The 24,775-nt window shown below is 29.0% G+C and overlaps 1 protein-coding gene across 3 annotated transcripts in view; it reads left to right on the forward strand.

The window, feature by feature from the left end:
• Positions 1-24,775, forward strand: part of LOC114131428 (lachesin-like) — a 387,860-nt gene that overhangs the window by 284,939 nt on the left and 78,146 nt on the right. Inside the window, exon 1 of one of the 3 annotated variants that reach the window (XM_050203566.1) lies at positions 23,890-23,953. The exons of the other annotated variants lie outside the window; for them this stretch is intronic. Within the exon in view, the coding sequence (XP_050059523.1) occupies positions 23,905-23,953 (49 nt within the window). The 5' untranslated portion in view covers positions 23,890-23,904. Of the gene's footprint in view, positions 1-23,889; positions 23,954-24,775 lie in introns of those variants that run through there. 3 annotated transcript variants of the gene reach the window in all.

The following is a 24,775-nucleotide window of genomic DNA, read 5'->3' on the forward strand; positions in this document are numbered from 1 at the left end:
CGGTGAACAGAACAATCAACACTTTACCATTTAGCATTAATTTTGTCTCTTTTGCACGAAAATGGAAATAAAATCAAAAAATATTTATTAACTGTTACAGAGTGGTATATATATAATGAGAAGTTACAAAATAAAACGAATTTATCCCTTTTTAATCGATATTCATTAACGTTACTAAATTATCTAACTGTAACAGTGTGTATATTAACTTTATTTGACATTAGCTTTTGATTTCATTTTAACTGACTCACTGTCATACAATCACATTAATTATATTGGTACACAATGATTATCTGTTTATGGGGACAGAAAGATATTTCTCATCTTTTGTTTTAATATTTGAGAATAATGAAGCATTTGTCAAAATTAATGATATTTAATTCACTTTCTACACAATAGGCTATAATATTACCGTTTCACGAATTCGTTTTGTAATCAATTACTTAATTGGCAGGTCTGAAGTTAAGTTTTTATCAGGATGTTAATCAACACAAAAGTATGCTTATGAAATTATAGTATACAATACAATTTATAATAAATCGTATACAAAACCCAGATAAGATCCAGTAAACAAACATTATAATATAACAACCATAATTGTGTTTCATCATACACTTACATAGTTTTGTACACCCGTACTTTAAAATTTAAATTTTTTTAGTTATATACATTTTTAATGTATGACAAAGAAAATAATATCGAGTTATTTATTATTCGTATTTTTATTTTTTACTCGCAAATTTAATAAGGTACAGGCATAACCACTGTTTAGTAATTTTCAAAATGGCTCAACAGAATACCAAAATTAAAAAATAATATTAAACATTCCAAACATAACTTGCTATTTTGGATAATTCATTTAAAAAAAAAAAAAAAAAAAAAAAAACATTTACAAAAAAATTATAAAAATTACAATTGACTTGTACCAATTAAATAAGACAAAATATATTTTCGTTTAGGTAAGCACTTATCCGACAGTATCCACCTCAAATACCAGATCAAGGGTTAGATGGTATATTCGTATATAGATTTCTCTAACTCGGATCGATTATATAGGAGAATTCAAGGACATTTATCTAAAGGTCTTCGCACAGTACCTATATAGAATAATTATTTACTGCCTCTTAATGCGTATGTTTTTGTCGGTGTGTGTTTGTGTAAATACGTTTCGCCCACTGTCGGGACAGTAAAAGTAAAAAGGTGTTTGCTGTGCACAAGTGTTAGATGCAGAAATGTATGATGATATAATGTCGTGATACAAGTCAATAATATCACTCAGCGCGCATGCAAAATAAATATAACGATATTCCTCGTGCGCTATAAAATACCATCGGTGTACATATTATGCAATTTATTTAATGGCGGCCATCTTCGGACCCGAACCCGTACACGCACCGGATGGACTGCTATCGGGTTTTCTCGGCGTAAAAAGGATCCAACTTTTCCGCAGACAGATAACGTCGTAATCATCGTCGACATCGGCTGCGCAGTATAGATATAAATATATAATGGCCTAATGCATCGTCTTTGACGACTTTAACAGATAGTCCAACGACGGACGGATGGCGGCGAGTGAGTCGAGTGTAATATTGTTACATGACGCGACGGCAAACTGCGTATAATACACACATATATATGTACGCGGCGTTTGCACATAAACCGATCTCCACCTACTTTTTATCGTCTTGACATCTTAACGCCATCATCGTCTTCTCTCTCCTCCCTGATGGAGTTTCTTGAGCACATTGTCCTGCAAATACATCGTATCCGTATCGCGACACGAGTATAACCATCAAAAAGTCGCTTACGTGTATATATATATAAATATCTGGGTGTGTGTGTGTGGATATGTTGCATGGAGCTTTTGTCATCGCCAGAATACAATTTATTAATATATATATATATATATATATATACTGAACCGCATACGTCCGATCGAGGACAAGAACGTAGCCGTTTTTCTAACGATTTTTTCCCTTCATTTCTTCACTACACGCTTTACCGATAAAAAATAATGTCACACATTACACCTGGTGATCCATTATTATTTAACGTGCTATGCACATGGTTTCTTCGTAAATATCCTTTTTTTTTTCATTTTCATTATTATTATCTTTTCCTTTTTTTTTTTTTTTTTTTTTTATTAGTTTATTTTAACATTATTACCATAAATATTATATAAAATTGTCTCAGCAAATAAACAAATTTATTTTAATATTAAATTACTATTCGTTCGCACGTTAACACATCGATTTGTTAAATTAAAAATAAATACGTGGACATACAGGTGGGTACTGCAAGTATTAGGCACTTGAATTCTTACTGCGTCAATCCACTTCTCTTGAGTTTAATTTAACATATGTATAATATACCGGTAATCATAGTATAACAACTAAAGCGTCTAATGCTCTAATGTGCATACACTTGAATATAATCACAACAAAAAGCTTTTTGTTTATTAATTTTTTCCCCCGACAAGATGACATAATTATTTTTATGATTATGGAGATTTATATACGTGAAACGTTGAAATTATGAAAAAAAGTTTATCTTCATTAAGATAAAGTGTATGATGAAAATGATGGAAAGATAATTTGGTAAAAACGTTTAGTCTTAAACCAAAATATTATGCTACAAAGAGAAAACGGCGTTTCGATTTTGTGCAATTAAAATAATTTAATAATTAGAAAAAAATAAAAAAAAACATAAAAGAGAAAGTAAATGGTTTCTATTCTCTAATTAAAGTTTAAACTTATAGCAATTAATAAAGTTTCAAGTCGTTTCGTATAAATTTATTCAAATGTATTACCCAACATTGTTTATTTTATTTTTTACAAAGATATAAACAAATATAATAAAAACATTTTCTTAGACAAAAATAAAATTATATAAATATGGTATTTTTTCGGTTTACTTTAAGACAATTCCGTGTAGACGAATGTATTACATTCGTGAAATATGTATATTTTTAATTAATTTTGAAAAATATTTTTATAATAAACGTTAAATATTAATAAATAACAATATATTAATTGAATTTTATCTTCGATTTTATTGCTTTAAATTATGTGTTATTAAATAATAATAATAGTATATAATATTCTCAGTTAAAACAAATGTAGCAATATTTTACAATAACTAAACAAAAAAATAGGTAAGTGAGTACCCCCTCTGCTATAGGTTATTAATTGTCAAGTAATTCACTATTATAGTTGTGTTAAATTTAAATACAATAATATAAAATTATATTATACGAAAAATGTTTCTTAACAAAAAATACCTATTAGCCAATATCACCGCAAGAAATATATTTTTCAAAATAGCTATTAAGTCATTTATTTTACCATTGATTGTTGACAAAATTCTAACTTCAAATGGATATTAAAAAATCTTAAGTATATTTATTTTTAATATTTATACATAGATATATGAATAGCTAATTAGGGAACCTTGAATTATATTTTCAAGAATTTTGACCCAGCATATAATAATTTGTATTGATAATGGAAAATAAACAAAAAAAAAAAATTGTAATGCCTAAGAATAGTTCAAAAGGAATAAAAAATGTTGAAAATGTTATTATAAAACTAAAATGATAATATACACATTTGATGAACATTATAAGTTACCTATACTGTGATTTTGTTATATTATTTTTTTTCTGTAATAAAACAAAATATAAAAAAAAAAAAAAAAAAAAAAAAAAAAAAAAAAAAATGAAGAGAAATAATATTGTTCTACTGGTCAATATCGAATGACCAAAAACTTTGAAGTTCAATACTCTTAAAAAATTAATTTGGCTTTCCAGTAGAATTTTTTTTTTAATATATAGGTCGGTCGGTATATGTGGTGTGGTGTAATAGTCATACAGCTGGCCATGACGTGAGCAATCATCAGTTCGAACCTGAGTATGGTGCAAAAAATACTACTTCGTATTATTACACTGCTGTTGTTCTGATTTTTCTATCCTACCCCCGATACGGCCGAGTCCACTCCATTGAAAGTGACATCCACACACGAGAAAAATTCTTATCTTAGAAAAGGTATCTTAGAAATGGTAGTAGTAGTGCATTAAAAATATACTTTCAAGTAATAAGAAATTGACAAAAACTGATAAAGCCACATCAATGAAAAAATATAAATATTTATAGGATGAAAAATGTATGAAAATGTATAGAAAATAAATATTCAAATCAACATTTACAAAATAGAACTAATAATATTACAATTTATCATTTCTATAAATAGCTCAATAATATAGTCAAAATATTTTTAAAATGATAATATAAAAATATATATATATATAAATTTTGAGTGCCTATGGTAATTTGTTTTCCCTTTACGTTAAAAAAAAACAATTTATTATTTGTCAAAAACGAAATTTGCATAAAATGACTGTTATTGCCTAATTTTGTATTTGTTTTTTTCTGATTATAACAAAAATTATGGGGAAAATTCTCCTTTAAAATACTAAAAATCCAATTTTTTATCCAAAACTGCAATTAAAAAAAAAAAAATCTAAATAATTTATCAACTACTTATCGTTTATAAGTACACACAAATAAACCACATCATTGTAAAATAAATAAAATACTAAATTTAAAAATTGCTGGATACCATTTGATAATATATCAGTAAGTGCTTACTATTTGACTGATAAAAAAAACGAATATAATAAATTATACCATTATTTTATTTTTATTTTAAATGAATTTTTCGAGTAGGCTCCTACAATTTATATGAACGAGTGTACACTGAAATCTGTATCATGATAGATGAGGACTGAAGTTTCAGCATATTATCATATATATTTAATAGTTGCACATATCTAAATGGCTACATTTTTTATTAAAATACTACTGTTACAGTGAAACAGTTACGCGTGTGGACCGTTTTATTCACGTTTAGAACCGTTTCAAAAATAATAACAATAATGTATTAATCTGGCCAAAAGTCATTTTTTCCATTTTCACTTCACAGTTATTACTAGGCCTAGGATTTATATGCAATATAAAATGGTAAATATGCATTTCATTTTATTAAACTATGCTGAACTATGTAATAAATATAATAGGAAATATACATCGAATAAAACAATATATTCTAAACTATTTGAAAAATTTGTGAAAGAATCATAAAAAACAATATGATTTAATTTAAAACCAATTTGAAAAAAAAATTAAATAATTTTTTTTCTACTATTACTGAAAATTTTTGAAAAAATCCACAGCATTTTTCGAATGTTTTCATTCAGTATTAGTACAAAATTCATAACACAATTTTATTAAATTTAAACTATGATTATATTAATATGTCTGTACTTGTGCACTACTTTCAGTATTATAAAAAACATGAATTTTTTTCTGTTTATACATATTTAAAATTATATGCAAAATAAAAAAATAGATAAAGGGTAGAAAATTTAGGTGATTTTTATACATAAAAACTGATCAACCTTATAAATGGATGCTGTGAAAAAATTAAATCAGATCATAATATAAGTCCCAAATAATATTACTTTGTGGTTAGCTTTTCAATAACACTCTTGATAACGATTCTTATTTTGTTATCAGTACCCTAGGAAAAACTAATAAAACAGTAACATGACTGCCTTCATATTACAATGATAATTTATTTTTATTACACTTCGTTCGAAGTCGAAATGACGTTTCTTAACCATTGAAAAAATCATATTATTATTGGTACTGTGTAACAAAAACAAAAAAAGTCGCTCGTGATCACTGATCACGCGTTTAAAATTGTCACCAACGCAGTAGTGTACCGAAATTGCCTACTCACTACGCCGGCCAACTAACATAATATTAAATTTATTTATAATATATTATAATATTTATATTATATTATAAATAATTGCAACTAATAAATCTTACTCTATTTCTTGTACGGGCATGGTACAATCATATGAGTACTTTATAGCTTTTATATTTTCACAAGGATAACAAGAGCAATTTTTGCGCACCGCTGTTCACCGCTGCTCACCTACCTGTCCAACCTTTTCGTCTTAAATTACTCTTTTTTTATTTTTATTTAAATATTCCTGCCACACGTAGATACACATTCGCGGGATCTTTTCCCCGTGACGACAGCAAAACAATCCTTCATCGTGGCAATAATGATCGCAATAATTGCTGCGTGTTTTCGAAAAACCATAATTTATTCTTGGGCACAACTTCTGTGGGGTCGTACACGCGAGTTCTGTACAGCGCGTGCCTTACACCGTGGTCGCCCGTGACGTGTTGAACATGTAACGCGTCTTGACGTGTCACGTATAATACTTCACCGTGCGTCATTGAACGCGACGATTTCGCGTGGAGAGCCGCGTGAAACTTTTTAAACGCTTAATTGAATACAACGTGCCGGATATCGTTTTCCAAGTCTCGACCTATGAATATTACCGGCAGCGTTTAAAACAAAATATACAGACATCATATTGTTGTTATTATTATTATTATTATTATTGTTGTATTACAAAAATTATGGAATAATGTACGTGATGGTTATTAACTATTATGGTATGCGCTTTATAATAATAATTATAGTTTGCTCAATGATATAATAAATTGTTGTATAAATTCAAATCAAACTGTATAAAATTAGTTTTAATAAACCTACTTGGAATATTAATTTTATTTATTATTACTTAGAATTATAACAACAACCATAAAAAAACAGTCGCCTATGACCCCCCCCTCCCCGATTCCACCGAACGTATTCCTATCAGAGTCCTCCGAACATTGCCACAACGATATCATGAATATTTACTACATACAAAACCTTTCATATTTTTAGTAACGTTAATATTATTTATAATTCGCATATGAACCTATTGTAACTACTCACTAATAATCAATACTGTTTTTATAACATATTAAACAAAAAATAGTCAAAGTGAATAATACAATATAATGTGTAAGCACTTCATCAAAATCGTAATTACATGTCATATGTTGAAACATATAAAAATAACAAATAAATAAATGAAAAATGTGTTAACTGTTATTTGAAAAGATATCTTCAGGTGTTATTGAACTCACGTCATACCTGAAATCAACAAAAAATACTTTTACTTATATAATAACTTAGATTTGATAATATATTTTATTTTGGGTAAATGTCATCTGTCTAAATGTATACTTTTATGTTCACTGCAGTCAAACAACGATATAGCATCTATAATCTTAATTGTATGTACAACAGTGATCACGATACGATTTTTGTTCGTCTGACACTAACCGGTGCGTCCAAAAAAAATTAAATTCGTTCGCCCCCACACGGCGTAAGTAATATGCATATTATATAACAACTAGATTTCTTCGATTGTGCTCAACCAACAACTGCAGTGGTGACTGTGAATCCTGTTCGAATTCATACACCATAGTATGTATATTATAATATTCAATAACTGGATGGTGTACGTGCATTATAGGGCCATAATAATATTATGTAGTATATACGTACAAATACTACGCATATTATAGATGTATAACGTCATGTAAATATATACGTAGGTATCAGGTATGCTCATAGAAATTATTTGAGGAGAATATGTGGCCAAAAAACACGTTTTTGCCGTATTCACTATGTGTATATTGCATATCAACTCTGACTCTCTGTCAGGGAATAAAAACTTTTCGTTGTTTCATACGTAAGTTCCCGGAATATAATAATATATTATACGCGCAACTATATAAATTATATTATAATATAATGCAATATAAATATACAGAAATATAGAAATACGCGCAATATCTCTCGACGGTAAAAAAAACTTTTAATAACGTGAAATAAAAAAGTATATTAATATTGCGTTATATTATTATATATACGCATACGATACGCGTACTATAATTATTATACAGCTAGGTAACCGTTTTGTTTTTACTCGCTCATGCATTACAAGGGTTCTGCATTTGTACTTTTAAGATACTTATGGCCGTGTGATTATTATTTTTTGGTTTGTATTAGACCCGAAATGGTACAGAACATTTCGATACAAATGAACCTATTAAAGTAATGACGTAAATAATATTATATAATCGTAAAGTTATTAAATATTATTTTCGATTTGCATATTATAAAAATTAACGCTTCCACTTGACCTTAACTATAATATAGTTTTGTGGGATTCAAAACAAAAATTACATAAACGCTATTAACTAATGTATATACTGCATACATTTTGTTAAAAATATAAAATATAATTGTTCTAGATACACATAGAATCTATCGGTCAAATAAGGGTCAAGGTCGGTGAATAGTTTAGACGTCAATTTATTTATTACATTTTTTTGATTGTTTTGTACAATTTTTAGTACTTTCATCGTATCTGTGAAATCGCTTCCATTTGTATTGTATATTTTATTAAAATATCAGTATAAGTTACTATAATAACTGAAATAGTGAACTTTGCATTTTAATTTTTTAGTTTCTTTGTGTAATATAATGTACATTGTAAGTTTTCAGGGAAAAATGCTGATTCGGTATAGATAAAATTTAAAATATATGCTAGCTACGTTCATACTCATTTTAGGTTTAAAATGAAACGCACGTTTTAAACGCGTCAAATTTATCGTACAACTGTATACAATGAAAAACTACAAACCAATTTGCCATCCCTTTATAGTACTTATATACGAACACATTACAAGGGTTAAGTATACTTACTGGGGCATCCGCGCTCATTGCCGTGGTTATGAATGTTGATCCAAAGACATTGTTCGAATTCATATGCGTAATAAACAGTTTACCCGTTCTAAACATGACGTAAACAAATCTATATTTATAAATAAATAAACGTATATAATATATTAAAAATATCGTATGAACAACATTGTTTTGTATAAAATTTTAAAAATAGATACACACTATGTTTTAAAAACGACTCGTTATAGTTTGATTGTTAAATTAATTTCTTTAGCTAAATACATTTATAAGTTCACACAATGCTATATCAATTACTCTTCATTGTGTTACCACTCAATTTAATGAAAAAGAATACCCCTGAAAAGACAATATTATAGTCCAACTATGAGTATATATTATAAACTGACAATTTTTTTTATTTATATTTTTTACAAACATTAAAGCAAGTAATTAAGTTTTAAGAATATACGAATCAATCTATTGAAAGTGCTTTTTAAATTACTGTTGATATATATTAAATTAACAAAAATATTTAAATCCATTAAAATAGCTGTAAATAATATGAAATGACAAGTTTCAGAAGGCAAAATGTTTAAGTTCAAATACGTCAAAATATATATTATAATACATACAGTAAACAGTCATTACCTTGAAAAGTTTTAAAGTTTCTGAAAACATGTTTTTTAATGCGTAATTTTAAGTGATTACAGAACTAAATGTTTGAAAATTAATTATATTTTACTGTTTTGAAATACAACATACATTTTTAATTACAAACTATAAAGCAGGACATTTTTCTAAAAAATAGTATGCATAAAAATTGTTTGAACGAGTAGGCAATTAGATATAACTGTTAAAAAATAGGTGTTCCCATGATGTAATCGATATTTAATATTGTTAAGATATATTTTTGTACCTGAGTATAATTTCAAATAATTTTTTGATGAAACTTTAAAACACAAGAATAAAAAAACATTATTGATTTAATATTTCTAAACAGAATATTTCTTTGATATTCAATGCATATAAATCGATACATTGGTTTAATTTAAAATTTATATGAGTGGAGTAGTAAACCAATATTATTTTTAGCACATTTGGTCACATTACACCACCTTTATAAAAACTTAAAATATTTATAGATAACATTTTATTTTTAACAACATGAATTATAATGCTTCGGAATGTAAAATAAAAATAAAAAACATTTTTTTTTTTGTTTTCAAAAATGTCATCTTATTGTGACTTAAAAATGTATATAACAAATATTTTCAAAAACTTAAGTAGTTTGCGATTTAATCAGTGTTTAGTGTTAAAGGACTCACCTTGCAGTGTATCTCTCTTTCTATATACATATAATTGTAGCGGCTCCTATTATTCCGTTCCGTCAATTCCAGGAAAGTCCCGTCAAACCCCGAAGGAGCGAATATCCTTTGTCACACTGCGTATACATAATCCGTTTACGTTTCTCGTTCCCGCCGATCTAGTTTGATTCACATGTATACGGTGGCGTTAGTGCTTTTGTTTACCATACATCCCTCTGAGGTAAACATGTAATACTTGAATATATGCAACTAATATGATTCCTTTCTGTATTACGACGTTCCCGGCGGACGCCCAGTCAAAGGCCGTCAGTGTACGACATGATAATATATATTTTATATTATTATATACCTATCTACAGTATATCATTATAATATATATATATATACAGTATATACTCGCAACGTTGTGAGACCTGCGACCTTTTGTTATGGTTTGAAATTTTACGTAATTTTCTTCTTAGATATACCGTAGTCGCATGCAACATAATGATGGAAACAAGAACGCATGCGCACATGCACGTTCGCTCTATCTCCATTGTAAGCTGCAAAAGTTACAAAGTGGACAAGACGAAAATTTAATAAAACAAATATTTTATACGTTCGACATGTGCGTGCGAAAAACGGCGCGTGTGCTCGCGGATAGTGGCGAGAGCTGTATTATATTGGCGAGAAGGAGCGGAAAAAAAAATACGGGAACGCAGAGAATTCATCATCTCCGTTTCCGCTCCGGGCGATACGTGACTTTTGCTTGGCACCTTTTTCACCTGCAAATTTATTACCAACGAGATGGGTTTTTATTTTTTCTATTCTCCCTGTTTGCTCACATTTTTTCATTTTTTTTTCTATTTTACCCCCACAAGACAGTGTATATACCGACCGACGACCGACGAGGGTCCATTTCGGCTGACATCGAAGTATATAGAATTATAATATATTATTATAATAGTTATTTTTCAAAATAATGATATGTAACGGTTTGGACTACATTAAAACAACACAAATTCACATAATGAATTACTGAAACATGTAGTATTATAGACTTATAACTTATAAGTATTTAATGGTTTATTGTGTATATTTTTTCTATGTTTTTAGTTAATAAATCACCTATAATTACATAACTATTACATTGTATGTTTTGCGAACGATTCGTGTAAACGCATTTCATATTAAACTTGAACTATATTATTATTATTATTATTATTAAATCGCAACTTAGTATTTTACACTATGTGTAAACTAAAACTTTTCTTTTCTCTCAAAAGCTGGAAAACTAAAACCTTTTAGCTATATTATAAAATCAGAATGTATTAATTAAAAGAATAAATAATAGATATTATTCGACCTACACACTACATAATATATTGTAATCGATAATGAATTGCCATATCTCCTAAAAATTTATATTTTATACTTACATAAAGTATACAAATAGAATATAAGTTATTTTATGATTTATAAACTTTATATTACTATAAATACATAATTAAAAGCTAAATACATATTTCCTTCGTAGATACTTTTTGTTTGATATGGTAAGCTATTTTATTCAATTAAATGTTGAAACGGTTTACTATTAGTTTAAAAAGTCCCTCGCATTGAAACATAATTTATTTTTAACATCAAAAAAAAAAAAAAAATTATAATAAAATAGTATTAAATAACAAAATGTTTAAACGCATATAATATTATATAATAATTAATATCATTAAATATATATGTTTATTGAGCATTAAATTTGGTTGCCATATCACAATAATAATTGTTAGAGTTGGTTGTTCAATATTTACTGATATATTATTAATTTAATCGTAAAAATATATCTGAACAAATAACATTAATAATCAAATGATAGTATTAGAAAATACATAATGTTATAAAATGTAAAAATAAAAACAACATGACTAACACTAATATTTTAATGATGTACCGCTATACCGCTCTATTTTTTTAGAATGTCTATTTTACACATTACTATATATTCTTATAATTTATTTAATCATTTGTCTGTCTTTTCTGGTGTACCCGTTGATATATTATTGTAATATTATAATTTATTAACCAGCTAAAATTTGATTTTTTCTTTCTAAATAATAACACATTTACATTCATGCATACAAATATTACATAATATATTCATGCTATATTATGTATTATTTCTTAGATATAAATATTTTAATATTGTACATTTTTTTATTCATCTCTTTTCCTTCCTCTTAACAGCGAACAAAATCTCAGGGACTAAGAGTTCTAGTATTTTAAGGTTTCAATGTATATAAAAGTATGTTACTGCAGGCAACTTGAATAAACAAGCATTATACATAATGAAGTGTAATTTAAGACAGTATACATAATAGCAATTATTTATAAAATTATTTTTTTGTACCAACAAGGTGTTACATAAAATAATGAATGAAAAAAAATAGAATGCTAATAAACATTTTGCTTTGACGTTTTTTTTTTTTAGTTGTATAAAAAACTTTGTCCTATACCTATTGGTAGTTAACTTACCTTTTGAATAGTAGAAAGTGTGTTTTATAAATTTTTAAAATTTCTAGTGCTCAATATTTTAATTTAATACATATTTTTACTCTTTATTTATCATCAGTGAAAATCACAAGTATACTAATTTATTCTAATGTTTTATATATTATTATTGGCTTACAATACCATGTGTATCATTCTTCCATTTAAATTTTTAATTCATTAATACAATATTACACAATATTCACACAAAATGTTTTTTTTTTTTTTGACTTGTCGTTCTCTGATCACTAGTCAAATAAATATTATACAATAATTACCGATTCACGCAGTATGAAAATATTATGACTTTTTGGTTGAATGATCGGAATATCAAAAATTTGAATCACTGTGGCATGTTCGCCTAAGTAGTTTGATAAAAAAAAGTAATACATTAGTACACAAATATTATAATATTTTAATAATATGAGTCACACGATGCATGAATTATACAGTATTTAATATTTATATTCTACTCTATAATAAATATTTATATACTCGTATTATATGTTTATATGTATTAATAAATCCAATAAATGTTTGTTGTCTTAAATTCGTTCTATATTACCTATAGCGGAGTTCTACCTCAAAATGTATAATTATGACCCTTTCGTTCAGCTACTTATAGATATACGAAATAATATAATTTTATCGCTAGGTCCGTATATTATCACTAGCTCATCGATGAAGTAAAATACATTATATTTATGTTTTATTTAAATATATGCTAAATTTTACTTTGTACTTAAGCGTCTAATACAATTTAACATCAAAATCCTATAACATAATCTCTCATTTGGTACCAATCAATAACTGATTCGTGGTATCACAAGTAGACAACGTTTTATAGTAACGGTCTGTAGAAATTGCAGTCTTCGTTTTTCTATAAAGAAAATACGAGACAAATTGTACCTAGTGTCTCTTAGTATAATAACATATATGACGAAAATCTTGAAAATAATAATAACGGCATTTGTCTAGAGAAAATTACCAGGACACCGCACGTATAGAAACGAATATAAGGACACACTTAAATAAATAATAAGAAATCGTACGTGGACGAAAAAGAGACATTTCGAAAAATAAGGACAAACACTGTGTAATTTTCTTGTCCAATATACGTCATACAATATAACCGTAGTATAAACTATATATTTATAAACACAATGTATTATGATAAAGTGTATGCATATAATAATTTCTATATTATTGACGCATGTGATTATTATAAATATTTCTATTGTCGTCGTCGTCGTGCTGTTATTGTTACCGGTAAACGCGTGCATAATAATATATTATTACAAGTGGATAAGCTCGTCGACCACTCGCGATTTCGGCGGCTCCGCGTGACCTCGAAAAGTCCAACGCGTGTGTGTTTATTAAAGTTCACGAACAATTCGAAGGAAATTTTAATAGGCTTCTGTCGCGATGTGTATTTCAAAAATAGCGAATTATATAACGTTTAACCCGAGCGTATAACGAATAAAACGTCGAGTCCTGGATAAAAAAAAAAAAAAAAGAAACGAACGCTACACCACGTGCACCGACGACGACGGAACGGACGACTCGGCGACGACCCTAAACCCGGCACAAAATGGCATATTATATCCGTGTATAGGTAATTTAATCCCAAAAACGTTCGATAGCCATTGCACATTATGCGGGATCCGAGTCGGTCCGGTGGCGTTTAACTGCGCGTATTATTATTGTACGCAGACACGCGAAATCCCGTGGACCGGAGTGTCCCGCTCGTGTCCATACATGCACAAGGGATACACATAATATAACATTAAGCCGTGTGCGACGGGTTTTCTGGACGTCGATTTTCTCTTCTACGCCATTTTATTGTTTTCCCGTCGAACGGTGCAGGGCCCTAGAAACGGAATAATCGATTCTATCGTTGTACGTGGACGCGACCACCACACGATATAATAATAATATGATATGCAACAACAGCAGTCGGAGTCCCGAACGGTATTTCGATTCGCATTCGATGAGGGTCGCCCGAACGCGGAAATTTTTTTTAAAATAATCATCAACACTGAATATTTCGAAAACTATTGACGTTTTTTTAAAGTATTACCTACGTTTTTTTTAAATTATAACAGAAAATAAAGTAGGTGCTTTTCACTATTTTTATTTCTAAGTGTTATGATTTTATTTTAGATTTTCACTCTCTTAAATCGCAACGTGTATTTTCAATCTCGTACTAATCCGAAACTGGAAAATTTTTTTTCGAAATATTACGCAATACATAAAAATGTTATTTACGAGTAGTATAGAGTTACACAGGGATACCTTACGCAATTCTGGTCATCAACACTTTAAATACATAATGTAAGAAACGGATAATTAACTAATTGTTTGTAATTCTACTTTTATATCACATTATCTTAACACTCAAAAAAATGTCTTACTTAAAAATATGAAATTTAATATCTACCGTTTAAAAACGACATACAACTAATGTTAAAAATAGTAAATGATATTTTTTTCTTTGAAATTTTATCTTTTTACAGTTATACTAAAAATAAATGCGAAACATGGTTTTTTAAATAATAAGTGTGTTATATTAAAAGAATAAATATATAATACATTTTATTCGATGGTTATTGACAGGGTCAACAAATATGTGTTGTAATAGATATTATATAATCTGGGTATATATGCAAGGTATTATTCATTTTAGAAATATATATATAGTATGATTCGATCAGCTTGTTCGAGGTTATCATAATTTATGAATAATTAATAATGGTAGTGAGAAATACGTATTATTTCAATAACAATAATTTTAGGAAGATGTTATAGAGACAAGACTCTCTTAATCCAGCTAGTAAGTTATTGTGTTCTCTGCAATAGACCAGAAACATGAAAATAGTGTAATACAAAATTGTTTAATCACAAAAATAATGATATAATACAGACATTATACTTTGACATACTGTTGATGCACTATTTTCATAATAAAGATTTGAATTATGATAAAAGAAAATTACTTTTATAGTTGTTTAAAATAATACAAAATAAATTAAGAGTTTCAGTTGTAAAATCATGATAACACAGTGTTATTAGATAGGCAATTTAACTTTACCATTGTCGCACGGTCTAATTTTCCAATCTTGCAAGCAGGTCTAATGTTTATAATAATATGCATTGGTGTGTTTTAAATTCTGAGCAGTACAAACAATTTGCAATAATGTGATTTTTAATTTGATAAGACACTAGAAATTTTCAAGAAATACTTGTAATAGCATTTTTTGGCCATGACATTATTTTACAAAGTATGTTTAGATCAATTTTCAGATTTTTACTATGGTTATTTGTAATTTATAAATTTATTTACGTTTTGTTTCCGAGAAAAGATTCCATTTAAATAATTTTTAACGAATTCAAATTAGTATAAACAGTTAGGATTGGAATGTACAATACTTCTTCATTTACTTCGTTTTCGTATTTTTCTAAAACTTATTTTTTTTTCACTACTACTAGCATATTAATCTAAAAATTAAATTAACAATTTTTCGTAGTTCTTATAATATGATTGACTCATTTCGGAGTTATTAGCGTTAATAAATTAAAAATGTTTCTTTAAAGTTAAACTAGTGTAGTAAAGCGAAATAGACACGCACGCGCAATATATACGTATTAACTTCTTTCACTTATTAGTGATCTACCATTTATCTATTTTGCGCATACGATCTGGATTACTACCCTCTTATATGTATATAATGATACACATAATTTTTCATACATGCATATGGATATTATTTTAAAATAAATTGACTTACCCTTATTTGATTGTCAGGTGTTCGATAAACTCAAAGACACAAATAATATACTATAGATATTAAGATAACACTTTTATTAGTTAGAACACGAAAAATACTATTTGGTGATACATACTATTTAGCCCTTAACGTATGACCGCTACCAAAGGTGCACACAAGGAGAATGTCGTTGTTTCCAAATGCCCGATGGTCTATGGGTACTTTTAGAGCCGGAGAAATTGTTTATTTTAGATAAAGACAAAGACATGACAATATATGACCACAGATGTTCATAATTATATAAACATTCGTGCAACTATATATATATTATAATAATATGGTGTATAATGTATAAATTAAAGATTTTGATTCCACTCTTTTTAGTATTACTTAGTTATGAGAAGTGGGGATATCATTACACTAATTTAAGTCATATGACCTATAATAATAATATACTCTCCAAAATATAAACTATTGGCATTTTAAATTTCATTTATGTTATGTGTATTTGAGTAGTGCGAGGTTAACACGAAACGAAAAAGGTAAACGTACAAAAATGCACACATACAATATTATAATCGTTTAGTTAATAACGTTTCAATTGTTCAACAAAAGAATGAACATTTTTCCGATTTTTCAATAATCAATAATAACATTTAATTTCAAAATAAAAAAGAAAAAATCGATTGTCATAATTCATAAATGACAGTTTTTACATCGGCAGCGTTCGTAACGAAGATTAACGTCGACCATCTGACAATAATCACAAAACACATAATAATATTCCTAGTTAACATAAAAATGTCGTCATCGTTAATTTTTTTCTCTAAAATATCATCAAGTAATAATATTATCTTCATAAAATGGACAACCAGTGCGAAAACCGTTTGTTATCTGCATAGAATAACAAAACGCATAACAATGTTCAAGTCGTATAATAATAACGATCATCGCACACAAAATACATAACATTTATGTGTACCTGCAGTGTACCTAATATAGCCGTTAGCAGTCGCTGTAAAACCAGTATCAGCCGATAATGTTTTATTTCGTAGGAAAACGAATTTGATATAAATAAAAGAAAATTATCGAAATTATTAATTTGTGATGTATTTGTTCAATCAAACGTTGTTAATATTATTATTATTATTAAAATGTACTTAAAAACATGTTTTTATTTGTTTGTTGCAGGTAAGAGAATACTATGTACAATAACACGGTTAAGAAATTTAAGAATTCACGTGGCAGAGCTACATAACCTGGTAAACGACGTAAATATACACGCACGTGGTATTTTATTAGCTTTAATCCCATGATAACTTAGAGTGTTGGTTAGGTTAAATAGGTTAAGTAAGGGTGGTTAAATATTTATAAAATTTAATATAAAATGTTGGATTAAGAACACGTATTTAAAATTGTAGGGATGAGTTGCATATACAAAACATATTTTTAAACATAAAATAAAATAATAAAATCTAATCTAAGACTTCATATTCGACATTTTCCAGTAATAATATACAGAGTATTTCAAAATGATCAATCCAAATTAAAAATAAAATATGTATTAATTGTAACATTTTAATTATTAAAAATTAGAATGGGTTTTAAAGGTTAGCAAACATCAACTTTTTATGACTATGTTTAGACGTGTTTAATAATTACTTTAATCATTACTTACATAGCACATTTAAGCAGTATTAATATATATGTTTTATGCATTTTGCCCTTGACCAACCTATTCTCTAGACCTTACAGTCTTCGATTTTTTTTCTTTGTGTTTACATAAAAGACTCAGCGTATGTACTTTCCCTTTCTGAGAGATATTGATGAACTAAAAAGTCGTTTGTAATGGCATCAACTTGATGACGGTCGACATACTGCAACAGGTTTTTAGGCATTTTAGTATTTTACTATTTCTTAAATGTGTGCAATACGAGTAATAGAAGTAACATTGAACATTTTTAACCACAATTGAACGTAATTATAACCTTAAAAACTTACTCTAACTTTTAATTACCATTTAAACTGCACAGTAAATATATGTTATTCTTATTATTATTTTTTTAACTGAATCAATAATTTTGAACTACCTCGTGTCATTTATTCATGGACGTTTAGAGCATACTGTACACATTTAATTTAATCTATATCCTTCAGTATCGATACAAGGGATAATATGGAGCTTTTAACCTAAAGGTAAAGCAAATACATAATTTGATGATAATATGACAGTCTAAAACGACAAAATCTAACGTAGTTTAAACAGAAAAGTTTCTCGAACCAATTTCGACAGTACCTAATGGCACAGTGGGCGTAAAGATTGGATAATATATACTGCCGTCGTATAATCCGTGAGAACCGCGATAAAATATAGTAAGTGTTGGTGTCGAGTAATTTTACTGAATAACGGTTACTAACTATCCTCGCTTGTTTAACAAAAACGTTTTATCGGCAATTTTTTTACGATACTTGTATATATATATATATAGAAATATTAAAGAATTATTGTTTGTTTCGAGGAGTGAGTTGTATATTTTTTATTGCTTCTTCCGAATATAGTGATCATCGGCTAGCGATCATCGAGCAGCAGCACTATAAAATTCGGCGTGTACGATATACGCACGTGCAGGCCATAATAATATATTATTTTATACATACATATAGCCGCCGGCCCGTACGCGTCACATACTCACGCATTTACTACTCGGGGGCACTCTACCCCCGTGCAAGCTGCCGTCGCGGAACTTGACGTTAATCCTATGGGCGGCGCGGTACGAGTTTTCGAAGCGTAAGTAGGTATTGTATAGGTAGTAGGTACGTAGGTATGTTAGGTAGGTAGGCGGTAGGTAGGTATACCGTGAAAATATATACGGTCCGCAGATAAACTTTATAAACTAGCCGTATATAACACGGTCTACGACTACATAATATATAGTTTAAAACTGAAAACGCATTAAATGCAATATCGCGTGCGCTGCACTCCTCGTCGTCCGCCCCTCAGCCGCCGTCGCAAACACCACGACGACGACGGCGGTCGGTGCAAAGTATAGGAATATTATGATTATTATTACTATTACAGTTACTGTTACTGCTGTTATAATATTATTATTATTATCACCGGTGGTATTGCACTGGTGCATTATTATCGCCGCCACAGTTGTTATTGCCTGGCTGCAAACCCTCTCCGTCTCGCACTACCAACGCCGCCGCCGCCGAGTGTACGCACTATCGTCATCCCGGTTATCCAGTCCACTGTCTTGCTTTTCTTATCTGTTGGAGCCCAAACTGCACGAGCCGCAACACTGTATAATGATATTATATTATTATGCGCGTGTTATATAATAATAATAATGTACTGTCGCGTAGAAGCACGTCGCGCGACGTCCGAGATAAACGAATGAAATACACGACCGACCGCCCTGCGGCGTCCCGCCGACCATTCGCCATCGCCACACGATAGTCTCGGTCGGTTCGAGAGCGGGTCATTTTTTTTTCGCCGTTCCGTTTTTCGGACAAATTAATTAGCCGACTCGTTTCGTACGATTCCGAGTTCTAGATACAGAGTACACTGCGATGCCGTGTTTCTGCGACTCGTGTATCTCGAGGTGTATATCGAGTCATTATATTATACGTATTATTATTATAGTCGTAAGCCGTTTGCGTATCCCGCAGATCATCGATCGCGTCGGTACACCAATAATACGTAGTTTACGACCGAAAACAGAGCTAATGACGAATCTTCCTTCGAAATACAGTAGTTCCGGGATATCGGAAACTATATTGTTTGACTTTGGACGCCGCGTACGACCCTCGACGATATTGTCTTCGATTTCGTAGTTTGGTAATTTTTCGCTACTGTGCAAAAATAAAACCATTACGATCGAAGTAAAATCGAAATTTGTACCAACGCCATATTTTTGAACTAACAAAAAAATTATAAAATATTAAACGTATACGACTGTTGTTGTGAATAGTCCATGAAATGGAGCAACACTATATGGATATCTTTGTTATTTATTCTTATTTATAAGGATATATTATAGTACAGAGCCATGAGTGTTTTAATCTCTGTAACTAGAGTAATATAGTAATATTTTTATATTTGTAGAAATTATATTATTTGATTCATAAATCCGAGTACGACATTATGTATACTTTTGGTAATACAGATAACCGACATAAAATAATTGCTAACAGCATAACAAATTATGATTATGGTATAATAACATTCGTTGACCATTATACAATGTGTTTAAAAATGAAATATAAAAATCGAATAATATAGATCATCCTCTAATGTGTTATCATAAATTATTTAAATTATATTTTATAATGATTATTTCAATTAATATAATTTTAATATAATTTACCGTTCTTCCAATCACTACAAATTGTATTTATTCTTCATTAATCTGTTCATCGCATCAAATAATCTAAAACGTATATATATATTTATTATCACTAATTATAGAGAGTCGAAGCTGTAGTATATTATATTTTTGAAAAATAAAAATGTGAACATGCATATTATTTAATAATACATTAATTGTATTTTGTGTTAACTTCAATCGAGTTAATCTTAAACTGTGTTTCAATAATAAAGAAAGGTTGTATTAAAAAAATGATCCAATCTGATTTGATAATTTTCAGTCTAATAAATTTGTAGAGTGGTATAGGTAATATTAGTTTCAAGTATCTCAAAAGTAACGAGAAATGTTTTAAAATGTAATATAATTTACAATTTTTAATTTATACATAAGTATATGAATATTTTAGTGTAATGAAAAAAAAAAGTTTTAATAACGTAAGTATCTTATTCATAAATTATTATTCTACGAAATTTTTATCAAATGAAAAATAAAATATTTATAGATGTACACTAAAAGAGATTACCTACTACTATGAAAATAAAACACTGTGCATTCTCATTTTCTCAAGTCTTATATCAATAAACATCAGACTAATGCGTATTAAACTATATTAACTTTAAAATACACTTAACCAAATGTTATTTCGTTTTAATAGTGAAAACAAAACTAATATAATATGTACTTATATTCTTCTATTATGAAAAGTACTTATGTATTTATGTACTGCACGCGATAAATACGGACCTTTATATTTGTTTTTGAATATTTTGTAAGTCTGAAATTCAATTTGTACACTTTTCATAACCTGTAAATTTTCTGTGTGGTTCTTTAAAAAACAAAGTACAGAGTACAGTTCCATCTGTTTTTTAAACACAAATAAGTGTTAAACATTCACTGAAAAAAAAACATCGAACGCGTCATGTAGCAAAGCAGTTATTTACATTAATTATAATATGCTACTCGGTAATCCAAATATTATTTATCTTTTATACAAAATTAATTCGAAATGTTTTTATCATTTTATTTACAAAGCAAACTTAATATTTAATCTTAGAAGCTATCTACATTTAGCAAGAAACAAAAACTACTATTATACGTGCGACAAAATGAGCGTGACTGCGTGACTCAATTACAATTATATTCACACTGCCAATTAAATAAGATAATATGGATGTTATGCAAAAAATAAAAATATAGTATTTAATTCGTAAATTAATATTATTGCGAACGAATTCGTCCGATTTCGAACGGTTGAGTAGAAACTGTTGCGTGTTTATACACAGATTAGAATTATAGTATATATTTTATCGATCGAGCATTGTGATTAAATACGATGATATGGAAAGGAATTTGAACTTTGGTATTTTCGAAAATGAGCGCGAAACGAGTTCAGTTTAATGGAACTACTTGGGATATAGCGAAAATTACATTTTTCGCGTTTTTTTTTTTTTTACTCTGGAATGAAAAATTGCTTCAAATAAAAACAGTATAAACTTCGGGAGACGATAAGCAATTGTGTATTTTGTTCACCACGAGTATATTATGTATCTGGCGCAGCACGTAGCCGCACGTTTAATCAACTTTTTTAACTGTTGGTGAACAATGTTTGTGTCGACTTTCTAAATTTTTCTACTAAACCATTGGAAATAAAATTTAAAAAAAAAATAGAAGAGGCAAACACAGAGAATAGAAGAGTGTAAGAGTCAAAAAAAAAAAAATAATAAAGGATCCATGCGGGCATTCTCCCGAGCGGATTTTAATGACTTCGGCCAAGTCATCAAAACTTTAACAAGCATAAAACATTTGGAGCGGGAGCTTTGACAGGAGATATATATATAATACTGAATCCTCTCTTGGTCAAATTTACTGCGGGGGTATGTATGTGTATAAATATATACTCACACCATAATGTATAAGGACTTTATCAACGAAAATCCCTGTTAATAAATTTGAGGGGAAAAAATACACACTGGCACGAGAGACTGCGTATACAGTTTACACGATACAGTTTCGCAGCAATGAACATTCGTCGTCGCTAACTACTTTCGCTGTCCGTTAAATACACACAATGAGCAAGTTTCTTCCGCCGCGTCCGCTTTGTCCTTTAAAAGCCGATTAAATCCGGTTCACCGGAAAAATACGACCGCAGTACACGACATGACAATATAATATATAATATGTAAGACACATCTTTACCATGAATACATGTTACATTATTATTATTATTTTTTTTTTTTCGACAACCGACACAGACTTGACGTATCTCGTGAATTTTTTTTTTCTGTTATTTTGTTATTGTTGTTGTTGTTGTTGGTCAAAGTTATAAGAGCCTAAAGAGGATTTATATTCTCTCTCCTAGTTACTCCGGGCTTTGTCAAATATATACGCACACAAACGTATATGTATATGTATGTATCGCAGTCCTTCTATTGCAGCCTACAATGCTCTGCACGCAAACTCGCGCCGGGTCTTTTATTTACTTTGTTTCTGTCGCTCCACGCTCTTGTTCGTCCCGTTTCGCCCTCACCTCGTGTTCCTTTCTTTTTTCCGACCAAGTCGAATTTTCAGATCTCTCACACGCGACGTAATACGTATATACGCACACGCGCAAACGTGCTGTATAAATGTATATATATACATTTATACACGTCGAAACACCAGAGCGGTACAGGTTTCTAGTTGTATATTACATATACACCACGTAATAAACCTCTCTCCTTTACACACGACGAATACAGATGACTCCCGCACTGCACAGCTCTATACGATATAATATATTATACATAAATGTGTATACACAACCCAAACGGCATTTGTAATATCTACCGCGAATCGGGCTAGTAAACTAATAACTACGTGAGTATGTGCGTGCGTTTGCACTATTACGCTTGCGCCAACAATAATCTATAAAGTAAACGTAATTGATAAAAACAATATAATAATACTAATAATAATTTCCGAGTTCGGCTGCAGTAGTGGTAGACTCGCAAAAATGCGTATATGTGTATAGGTGTTTACGCAATGAATCAATTCGTAGAAATAACATTTTAAAACCGGAGGCTGGTGTTCGATGGAAAAACCAAATACAAACGAGAAGAACAAACAGTAAGACGCGGAGTGCAATTCACTAACAAGCGTACGAACGAACAGCCTCGGGATTAATAATGTTAAATTGCGGTTCAAATTCGAAAACGCGGTCGCCGTGCGCCGGTCCGGAGATGTCCGAGTTATTGTTTGGACATTCCGACTACAATGCGTAAGATGCAAACCGTAAAATATTTCCATACCGCACTGCCCAGTGGTGATTATAACTATTTCGTTATTAATTTTTCTTTGATTTATAATTAAATTTAACTTTATATAATATTTCAAACGAAATAAACCGACGAGTGGCCGTTTTTTTATATTATTCGTAGGTACAGAAGATGGGTGTAGAATTTATTGTATCAACAAAGTTTTCATAAGCAAAACATTAATATTTACTTGACAAACGAGTGTTTTATTAATTAACATAATTCTTAATTAACTAGTTTAAAAATACCGTAGATTTTTTAAAATTTACATCCAGACAAAGTTGAATACTATAATTACATTTTTGTTTGATTATCCAATCAAATAAATAACAAGAATTACAAATATTATGTAATGTGCCCATGCAATTTAATGATTTTTATGATTGCATGAAAAATAAATATATTACATTAATTTATTCAATATACAAAATACAACACATAAATATCAACAATTTTATCCCGAAAACCAATTAACTGATTCATAAAAATTGAATAACGAAAAAATATATAACATTTATATTTTACTCAGAAGAGTGTTGACATATTCATCTAATGTTTAAATATATATTATAATGTATACTATAATACATTTTTTCTTTGTAAAATTAATATTGACAATAATTTTAATTAAACGTTGTATAGTTCGATTCAATAATAATAATAATAATAAATGTATTGTGATATCAACATTTTTTATCATCAAAATATCTTTAATGTGTACAATATCGCATCATCTTCGGTAAGCAATTTCGTGTTAGGGGAGCAGTTCGATTAGAAAATAATTAATACATTTTTTATAAGTCGTATAATATGTAATTACCTAAATATGT

This window comes from Aphis gossypii, chromosome 3 (assembly GCF_020184175.1).
Source record: "Aphis gossypii isolate Hap1 chromosome 3, ASM2018417v2, whole genome shotgun sequence".
Classification (NCBI taxonomy): domain Eukaryota; kingdom Metazoa; phylum Arthropoda; class Insecta; order Hemiptera; family Aphididae; genus Aphis; species Aphis gossypii.